The sequence below is a fragment of the Myotis davidii genome, unplaced genomic scaffold (assembly GCF_000327345.1).
Source record: "Myotis davidii unplaced genomic scaffold, ASM32734v1 scaffold933, whole genome shotgun sequence".
Classification (NCBI taxonomy): Eukaryota; Metazoa; Chordata; class Mammalia; order Chiroptera; family Vespertilionidae; genus Myotis; species Myotis davidii.
In genome coordinates, this window is record NW_006285240.1 from 505,767 (window position 1) to 516,432 (window position 10,666).

At 41.7% G+C, this 10,666-nt stretch overlaps 1 protein-coding gene across 1 annotated transcript in view; it reads left to right on the forward strand.

Annotated features, from left to right (window-relative positions):
• Positions 1 to 10,666, forward strand: part of A1CF (APOBEC1 complementation factor) — a 77,547-nt gene that overhangs the window by 52,373 nt on the left and 14,508 nt on the right. Inside the window, exons 6-7 of the mRNA XM_006755858.1 lie at positions 6,359 to 6,523; positions 10,548 to 10,645. Of these exons, the coding sequence (XP_006755921.1) occupies positions 6,359 to 6,523; positions 10,548 to 10,645 (263 nt within the window). The remainder of the gene's footprint in view (positions 1 to 6,358; positions 6,524 to 10,547; positions 10,646 to 10,666) is intronic.

Genomic DNA, 10,666 nt, shown 5'->3' on the forward strand with positions numbered 1-10,666 from the left:
CCCCCCCGAGTCTCCCCCCTCCATCCCGCCTGCCTCTGCCGGCTGCTGTGCTCCTTAGCAAGGGAAACAAGTGGTTGCTGTTGTTGTGTTGCTTCTGTTATGTTTAAACTCTCTATCCTTCTTACCTATCTCCAAATACAGTAAGCCCCCTGAGGTTTTCGCAGAATGGGTTCTGAGTCTATGCCTTAAGTCTAATTTATACACATCGGAGAAATTTAGAACTCGGCTCCAGCCATCCTATCATGAATCCCGAAAGTAAAGAATTTTCTTAAAATTAAATATATCGACCAACAGTTATTTTTACAGAGATATTTTGTTATCAGGTTTATTAGAAATCCATTACAATGTAGAAATAATAAATCTTCAAAGATACATTACCCCCATGACAATGGAGTGATATTCTTTTATGACTCCTAGTATCTAATAATTTCTGCATAACTTGGAGGAACAGACATAATAACTCTCTGTAGCCTCTCCCTTTCTCTCTAAAAATCAATTTAAAGAGAGAGAGAGAGAGGAGCTTTGTTAGGTGCTACCACCATAGGGTAAGACCCATTTGGGCAATAACCATTGATTCCTAAATTTAAGATCTGCCTCGGTCAGATCAACTTAGAAAATAATTGTTGAAAGTCTTCATTCTAAAATATTTGCTCAGACTTACACAGAGTAAGATATTAAAGTGAATTAATATTAAAATAAGAGGATTTCCATAACAACAGACTGGACAATCAGAACCAACTCTTCTCCTGAACATTATGGGAGAGCTTCCAGAACTGAAAACCAAATAACAAAAACAACAGAAGTTAGGTTGCCCTGGTACACATTCTTAAAGACAAAACAAACCAACAGCAGGATTAGCCCGCTAGAAGTTTCCAACATTGAAGATGGCTTCTGAGCGTGGGGAAAATGCTTTTTTAAGAATATTTTCATAAAGGCAGCTGAAAGTGAAAAAATATGAGACGCACCCTCTCCCCCCAGAATTGCCGAGTCTGTTAGAGAGGTGCATGTTTTAATGTTGAAGTTTCCATTTACTTTGTGCTCGCTACCCAGTGGTCGTGTCATCTGACTCACAGCTGCATAGAACCACTAAAGCTCCTCATGGGGCAGACCTAACCTCTCAGTGACTGGGACTTGATATGTTGCTGTCCTCTTCAACTCCTCTCTTCTTCAAAGCCAACAATTCAGCCATTGAAACGTCCCCATTTCAATTCTGTTCTCAGGACATCATTATAAGCTAGCACAGATATCCCCTCCCGCCTCCCTACTTAGATGATTTTTCCAACGTCTCCTAATTATTCTCCCATTTCTGCTCTCTCTCTGGTGTACCTCCAACCTCTGCCTACTCCATCCTCAACATTACTAGGAGATTAGCATTCCCAAAATATTGGACCATCCTTTCCACAAAGTCTTGCAAACAGCAGAAATTCAATCTCTATCTGTTGATAAGTTAAAGCATTCAACCACCCCTTACCGCATGAGATAAAGCAGTGATTCCCAAAGTGGGCGCTACCGCCCCCTGGTGGGCGCTGCAACGATCCAGGCATCCAGGGGGGCGGTGATGGCCACAGGTGCATTTAACTTTTTTCGTATTACCTTTCTCTTCTGAGTTCAATAAATAGTTTCATAATTTCAAACTTCAATGTTTCTAATTTACACCTTTACTATATTTTACGAAAAAGGTAGAAACATTAATACATATATCTTTCTGTTTGTTATTAAAATTTTTTAAAAAATTAATTTCCAGGGAGCGCTGAGTAATATTTTTTCTGGAAAGGGGGCGGTAGGCCAAATAAGTTTGGGAACCACTGAGATAAAGAGTACAGTAAACTCAGCCTGCCATTCAAGGCCTGCCATCCATGCCCCTAGTCCTTTACAACCATATTTTCTACCTTCTACTTCCCAATAAAAACTCTCTTTCCTGGCAGGACAAACCCCTCAGTGTCCTAGACAACACCATGCTCATCTTTGTCTCCTGGGCTCCTAAGGAGATCCCCTTCCCCTCTGCGACTGATGATGCCCAAAGCCCTACTCAGCTGCCGCTCCCTTGAGAAACCGGCCGCCGTGCCTCCAGCCCTCGTGGATCACTCTCTCTCTCTTATTCTCTGTGAAAGGAGATGTGTGCGATGGTTCTGGGGCTGGGGGAGGATGACAATAAGAGAGAGTCCAGAAAGGAGGAAAGTTTTCAGGGGCCAGACAGCCAGTGCTCCTAGAGCAGTGGTTCTCAACCTTCCTCCTGCCGCGACCCTTTAATGCAGTTCCTCATGTTGTGGGGACCCCCAACCATAACATTATTTTCGTTGCTGCTTCATAACTGTACTTTTGCTACTGTTATGAATCGTCATGTAAATATCTGATATGCAGGATGTATTTTCATTGTTACAAATTGAACATAATTAAAGCATAGTGATTAATCACAAAAACAATATGTATTTATATATGTGTTTTCTGATGGTCTTAGGCGACCCCTGTGAAAGGGTCGTTCGACCCCCCAAAGGGGTCGCGACCCACAGGTTGAGAACCGCTGTTCTAGAGACTTGGAACTTCTTGTTAGCTTCCCCTCTCTTAAAAAAATAGAGCACATGGACCCCCAGAAAGAGCGCCTGTCTTTACCTGAGTGGAGCTGAGGAAGCCGGGCAGGGCTGAGCAGCTGGGCTTCAGAAATTCCCAAGCACTTTGTGCTGCGTCCACTCGAGGTCTGACTTTCCCCTCTGGGTTCTCAGACCGGATCCAGGAAGATGGACGCTTGCTCCGTCACTCTCCCCACTCACTGCCGATCTTTATCACGATCAAGGCAGCACCCTCGCCCTCAGCCCTTTAAATTGGCCTCAGCTGAGTGGAGTTTCCTTCAGCTGGAGTTCGGGCAGCCTGCCTCATCAGCAGGTCAACAAGATGGGGCACGGTGGTGAGTCGCCGTCTCAGCAAACAGATTCATTTCTACTGAGGCCTGAGAGCAAAATCTATTATCATTTGGACATTTTACCTATTACCCCCTGTAGATTCAACAACAACAAAGGATTTCTGGACAGCCTGGTTTTAAAGGATAAAGAGCTCCTTGAGGAACATGATAGGCACAGCCCACGGCAACCTTTTCCTTCTTAGCTGACCCAGACACGGAGACAGAGAAAAAAAACCATCTAAACCAGTGGTTCTCAACCTTGGCTGCACATTAGAATCACCTGGGAATCTTTTTAAAATCCTCATTTCTGGGCCTCATCCTTCGGAAATTCTGTTTCTTTGTTACTAATGTTGTGGCCCCACCCCATAACAAAGAAACAGAATTTCCGGAGGATGAGGCCCAGAAATCAGGATTTTAAAAAGATTCCCAGGTGATTCTAATATGCAGCCAAGGTTGAGAACCACTGACCTAGGGACTATTCAGCATGGAAACATTTATTAAACATCAATAACATACCTTCTTAATGACATGGAAGCCCTAGCCAGGTGGCTCAGTTGGTTGAAGCATCATCCTGTACACCAAAAGATTGTGGGTTCGATTCCTAGTCTGGGCACATACGTAGGTTGGGGGCTCTGTCTGTGGTTGGATACATACAGAAGGCAACCAGTCAATGTTTCCTTCTCCCTCTAATTCTCTCTCTCTCTCTCTCTCTCGCTCGCTCTCTCTCTCTCTCTCTCTCTCTCTCCCTCCCTCCTCTCTCTCTAAAATCAATAAAAAATTGTCCTGGAGTTGGATAGAGGGAAAAATGGGGTATAGCTATAATATTCTCAAGAATAAAATAAATGTTTTTAAAAAATCAAACAGGACCTCCAAATTTCCAGGAAGTGCCAGTAAGTTTTCTATCAAATTGCTTCAGTGTAAGATGAAGCAATACCCCAGAGCTAGGCCCTCTGCTGCCATCCCACCTACATTAACCACGTGGAAGGGCTTTCTCAGGTGAGGCCTGTCTCATTGAACTCACCACTGTCTCATCTTCACTTTTGAGTCTTGAAATTGGAAACAGTTCAAGATGGAATAGCCCCATCTCCTCAGATGAAGCTCAGATTATGGGAGGCTGATGGGGTGGAAGAATACTGTATTTTAAATGAAGATTTTAATTTAGCAGATAGTAGCAAGTACAGCTGAGGAAATTGGTGCTTAGAAAGATTGTTTCATAGCCCAGATCACTGATCTGATATTTGAACTTGTCTGATTTCAAAGCCTATGTTACCAGATTACTCTCCAGCACTGACTTCCCAGGGATGTTCATGGAAATCACTGCTTCCCATATCGCCTCTCCCTTCTGTCCTTTTGCAAATCTTCAGGTTCATGGATGACTTAACCATGGTACCAGGCTGGGAAGGCAAAAGCCAGTGTGCAGAACAGTGGTTCTCAACCTTGGCTGTGTATTAAAATGAAACGAGGTGTTTATAAGAGTCCCGAGGCCCAGACCACTTATTCCAGAATTGAGAAGGCGAGTCCAGGGGTCCGCCATGAGCTGGTAAAGCTTCAACAGCCAACTCCCAGGAGAAAATCAAAAGCCCTGACTTGTAACATTTGCCAATTTCATGGTATTAACACTCCCACTGTGCTGATTTCAAGCTACCAAGGTGATATCCACTGGCTCACACAGTTCTGGAAATGTCACAATCTGTTCTTGCAAGTAGATAGGAGCTGGATCCAGTGCACCATTGAGAGGAATTTTTTTTAATTCCAATGTGGGGCCACATCTGAGAACCACTGGCCTACAGAAACCAGAGTCACCTGGGATCCTGGGGATCCTGGGAGAAGGCGAACAGCAAAGTCTATGTAAAGCCTGGAAGAGGAAGGGAAGGAGTAGAAGGGAACAGGAGGGGAGGGAAGGAAAAAACGTAAAGAAAGAAACTATCTATGGGAAGCAATACAGAACAAGGTACCTAGCCAGCTGGGGTAGCAAAGGCCAGGGTCTCTAGCATCAGCTAATTCACTAGGGTGAGTCTGTTCTTCAGGTTTTAAAATGTCAATGCCACAGGTGCTTTCATTGACTACTTTGCAAAGAAAAAGAAGATGCATTTTGATTGAAAATAATTGCCTCCCATGTGTAATGATTAAACATATAAACCCTTACCAATAGTGAGAATTTCTGATTTTGTTCCCTCAAGCTTTTTATTGCTTCTGGAATATAGCTTGTTCTTTAACAACTAATATAAAGCAACAAGATTTCAATCAAGTTTGAAATTGAGCCGACCCTCACCCTCCTCTCATCCCTTCAACACAGATCTGTACTGTGTAGGGCACAGGCCATGACTAAGACATAACAGGAGCAGTGCGAAGTGAAACAGATCCTCTAGAAAGCTCATTTTCTCATCTATAAAAGTGAGAAAGTCGTTCCCCTTCCCCTAGAGTTGCTGTGAGAAGGGACTGAGATGGCATATGGGAAACACAGTACGCAGTGGTTCTCAACCTTCTGGCCCTTTAAATACAGTTCCTCATGTTGTGACCCAACCATAAAATTATTTTCGTTGCTACTTCATAACTGTAATTTTGCTACTGTTATGAATCGTCATGTAAATATCTGATATGCAGGATGGTCTTAGGCGACCCCTGTGAAAGGGTCGTTTGACCGCCAAAGGGGTCGCAACCCACAGGTTGAGAACTGCTGGTATAGGGCAAGACATTCAGTAAACTGCAATTTATAGGAATTCAACCATATACGTAGGCATGGATAACAACCAGCCTTTTGAGAAGAGTTCAGGTTCTCATTATAGACTTTTCCATTGCTCTTTGTCTTCTTAATTTGGTTGAAAAATTGTTCTTCTCTAGATTCCCAAGTTGTCCATGTTCTGAAAGAGAGAAAACTCAGAGGGAAGACAGTGAGTGGATAGGAGCCCTGACCAAGTGAAATAGACACAGAACAAATGAGGGGTGCCTGCGCCCCGCCCCTCCTCCCCACCTGCGTCCATGCTCCATTTTTTGGACAGCTCAGTGGTGGCAACTGGCCACACAGATTCCAACAGCAGCAGAAATACTTCCTAGTGACCTTCATAGTGTTTCGTGAAGTCAGACTTGATGTCTGAGCGCTATATCCATTATTTTATTTTCTCCCTCTTTGCCATCTCACCTCCAACCTTTACCCTGTAGGAGCTGTTCTAAGACCCAACTTGCCCATTGCTGCCTCATTTCTGATCAGTTTCAAATCACATCCTAGTTTCCTTTATACTCAATCATTATAATAAGCCACTTATAATACAGAACTCCCTTCTAGCCAGCTCCTACATTTATTTGCAATGTCTGTTAAAATAAATAATCTACAGTTTTAGTATTGTTCTTCTTGTTCAGTTAAGATCTCCAGGGTCAGTTCCATGTAAAAGGCCATCAGTCTGAAGGGAGATAATGTTGTCCTGATTTCTATATAACTAATCACACTTGTGATCCTTTCTGCAGGAAGAATTCAGTTATGGGGACACCCCATTGCAGTAGATTGGGCAGAACCAGAAATAGAAGTTGATGAAGACACAATGTCTTCAGTGAAAATCCTGTATGTAAGAAACCTAATGCTGTCTACCTCTGAAGAGATGATTGAAAAAGAATTCAATAATATTAAACCAGGTAAGACATATCGTAGAAGATAACTTGTTCAAAACATATTTTAAAAACACTTGTGCTTACAATGACTTCCATAATTTCAAACAATATAGCTTTCAGTTATCATTCTCAGAATTGCATGCAAATTACTAAAACTATTCTTATACCTTTGGATTAGAAAATAGGGACATGTGGTCCTATAACATTTATCAATATTATAGTTTTACACTTATCTGTGTGATTACTTAATGGATACACAGTTCTGTCACTAAACTATAAATTCCATGAGTTCTTCTTGCTCTTATTGTCTCTTCAGCCCCTGTCTTTGTGTCTGAAACATGTTAGATGCTTGACAAGTATTGACTGTATTAATGAATACACGGCCTAATCTAATACATGCTTTCTCAATCTCAGTACTCTTGACATTTGGGGCCAGATAATTTCTGGTTGTGGAGGTCTGTCCTATACACTATAGGAGATTTGGCAGCATCCCAGTCCTTTGCCCACTAGATGCCAGTAGCAACCCCCAATACGTAATAACCAAAACTACCTCCAGACATTGCCAAATGTACTGTAGAGGGCAAAGGTGCCCCCAGTTTGGAATCACTGGTCTCATGGAATATGATTGTGAGTTTAGGTTCATAAGTAAGTAGGTGACAATTAATTCTAGAAAACTCATTTGGGCAAAGAAGAAGGAATAGAGGGAAGGTGGAGGGCAATAATTAGCTGCTGCTCATCTTATCAATACTTTTCAGTATCAATCTGAAGTCATGAGATTGACAACCCCTCTCTTTTTTTCTCATGTAAGAGCTACAACACTGAGGCAGGTAAAGCATTTCAAGAAGCAAAGTGCAAACAAGCTTTTCCCAAAGTCAGTTCCGTAGAACATTATTTCTACAGACTGTTAGCAGATGTTACTGATAAAAGAGGTTCATAGTCAAATAAGTTTGAAAACACTAGAAACAACAAAATTAAATAGATTTTTTTACTGTGGGACTCATCGGAGTCCTTAACCTTCTAATAGGCTTTGAAAGTCTCTGAGAAAAGAGATGGAGGATGCTGGATTTACCAAATATTTGGACCCTGCATCCCATTTTTTTGGCAGACCAGCTTGTGGGATTACTGCGTCTTGGAACACACTCTAGCCCAAGTGTATTACTGTGTTGACACCTTTCTGGAAATGAGAATTTTTCTGTCTCCAGCAGTAACTCTGGAGTAGTTAGTTGATCGACAGCAGCCACGGTGCCATCATGTTCAAACTGCCTGAGAATACTCACTTCACATAGTCCTGCTGCCTGGGTTCCGTGTCAGGTGTAACAGAATAAGCTAATTTTTTCTAAAGGTAATTACTAAGGATGTCATTTCTCCCTTTTCAAAGATTCACCAGAGATTTGTCTATTTCCAGCCTTCAGGAACTCTGCCTTCCCTGCCATTGTGGTGTATGGTGTCTCCATACCACTAGCTACCAATCCAGAGAGTGGGAAGGATTAACTGCCTCACTGTGTGCCAGGCACTGCAGTGGGCACTTTCACAGCACGTGCCATGTATTTTTCACAACAACCCTAGCATGTAGGTTACTTTATTACTTAAATTATTCCCTAGATTAGAAAACTAGGAACCAAGGCAATTAAGTAATTTGCCTGGGATCATAGAGCTAGCAAGTGGAAAATACAAGATTTGAATTCAAGTCTGGTTTAGAGCTTGCTCTTAACAACCCTGTGACACCCATGCTCCATCCCCACTACATTTGCTCACTCATTCATTCAACTGTCATTAGTTTAGTAGCTCCTATATGCCAAGCACTAGGAAGAAGCTAACAAGTGTGGTGTGTGTGTAAGGAGTTTAAGATGCTTCAGAAGAGTAACAGGAATGAAAGTCTACTCTTGGGGTGCAGAGGAGACTCATGGTTAGCAGAAGTGACATGTAAACTGAGATCTGAAAGTTGATGGAGTCGTGGGCATAGGAACTGACATTGTGTACAAAAATAATACTTCCTCACCAGCCTCCCCCCCACACACACACACACTTTGTGTTGACTTTCTATCTTCCCAGAGCAAATAATACCTCTTAGTTTTATCTACAGTAACTGAAGACATTACCTTTCTTAGAAAAGGACAGGAATGAGAAACTACTAAAAGGCTGCTTCCTTTCAGTTACTGATTATCAGCTTTCCAAGTCTGCACGTAGAAGAGAGACACGTGGCCAGGCCCAGTTAATTATATGAAAACAATCAGTGAATTGCAGAGGGTGGAGACTAGCAGACACCTGCTGTATTGGAAAGAAAAAGTCAGAGCCAACTAGTTTCTTTTCCAGTGGAAAAGATGAGATTAGATCCCTCAGAGGAATCAGAGCATTCCCTGCAAATATTTGATCATGTGTTATTTTAACCCTGATTAACCTGAAAATAGTACAGTGTCACTCAGAAAAATAAATGGCAATCAGAACAGAAACTGGGGCCTTAAAAATGTGTACTCTTCCCTAGTGTAGCCCAAGGGTATTTGCTGAAATTCTGACTCTAGGCATTCTTCAGAATCTGATTTTCCAAACAATTTAACATCAGAATCACCTGGAGGGCATGTTAAAACAGATTGCTAAACCTACCCCCTGAGTTTTTTATTCAGTAGGTCTGGGGAGTGGGTCCAGAAATTTGCATTTCTATTGCGTTCCCAGCTGAAGCTGATACTACTGGTCTTGGGACCACACTTTGAGAATCATGGCCCTTTGATAATCTTTGGATTACCGGTGTGTTTCTCTTCTGGTAATTTATGTCTCCTGACAAATTGATAATAAACAAAGTCATATTTTTCCAATTATGATTTCAGAGAGTCTTCATTATTGCTGATGGGTTACCACTGATATTTTATTACCTCACCTTCTACCCAATGAATATCAATCAAAATAAATTCCTATACTCTAAAGAAGGAATACAATAAAGTAGCCATGTGGTGAATACTATTGTAGAGAAAAACAACTTTTATGATAACAAACTCTCACTTTCTCATTTGTCTGTTTTATGGGGCTAAATTTTCATATATCAACCCTTCCAAAATCAGGTATGGGTAGTCATTATTGCTCAAAAATGCAAGCTGATTTCAACATCTGCAAGATGAATTTTAGGACACCTAAATCATTATCATCTGAAATGCCACCCAACTAATGGGCATGATAGAAGTTGGAGAGTGAATTGACTGATAATGTGTGCTCATTCCATGTCTATTTACTGAGCAGCACCAGGCACTAGTGAGGAACTGGGTGGAGACTACCCCAAGATGCCTCTGAAGCAGATGCTGCCCTCAGGGTGCTAACAGTCCAGGAAAACCTGGATGGAGGATTGCACTGATGAATAAATGGATCAAAGATGAGAAGGGTAAAGGTCCTCCAAGGCCCATCTCTTACTTCTCAATGACTAAGACAAGCCATGGGGTAGAGTCAAGAATTAGCCCACCTGACACTGAAGGAACAAAGAGGCCATGCTGGAATTCGGTTAATTGCATGTCCCATGCTTCATGGTTTCAGCTACCTTCATTTATTTTTTCAGCTTGACAAGACAATCTTGCTCTGTACAGCCATTGTCATAAGAAGTCAAGGGTTGAGTGCTGAGGGGACAGAGAAGAGAGGACTGCCATGTTTTTAAATTATCCTTACATTACAGCACTATCATTATCACAAAGGAAGACAGATTATAACTATTAGCCACGTGGTTGAGTAGAAACTCTGCTTGCTTTGTGACTTTGGATCTAAGAGGATAATTGAACTTTGATAGTGGAGGAAGAAAGGAGGACCTATCGCCTCTTCTGGTTCTGGTATAGGGACTCATCCTATATTGTCTCTAGAAACTAAGCATTTCAGGAAAAGAAAACATGGTCTCTGAAGTTACACCCAAGTGAGTATAACTAACAGTATAGCAACATGCTAAACCGCTAACAAGTTAATGTTAAACAAGTTTCCATCTTAACATCATTCTAGACAAAAGTTAATTTTTAAAATTGAGCAACCAACAATATTCTTGAACAAAAGGTTAATGATGATTCTTTCACTGTGTTTATAGGTGCTGTGGAGAGGGTGAAGAAAATCCGAGACTATGCTTTCGTGCACTTCAATAACCGAGAAGATGCAATTGAGGCCATGAAAGCTTTAAATGGGAAGGTAATGTAGACAAAGAAAAAA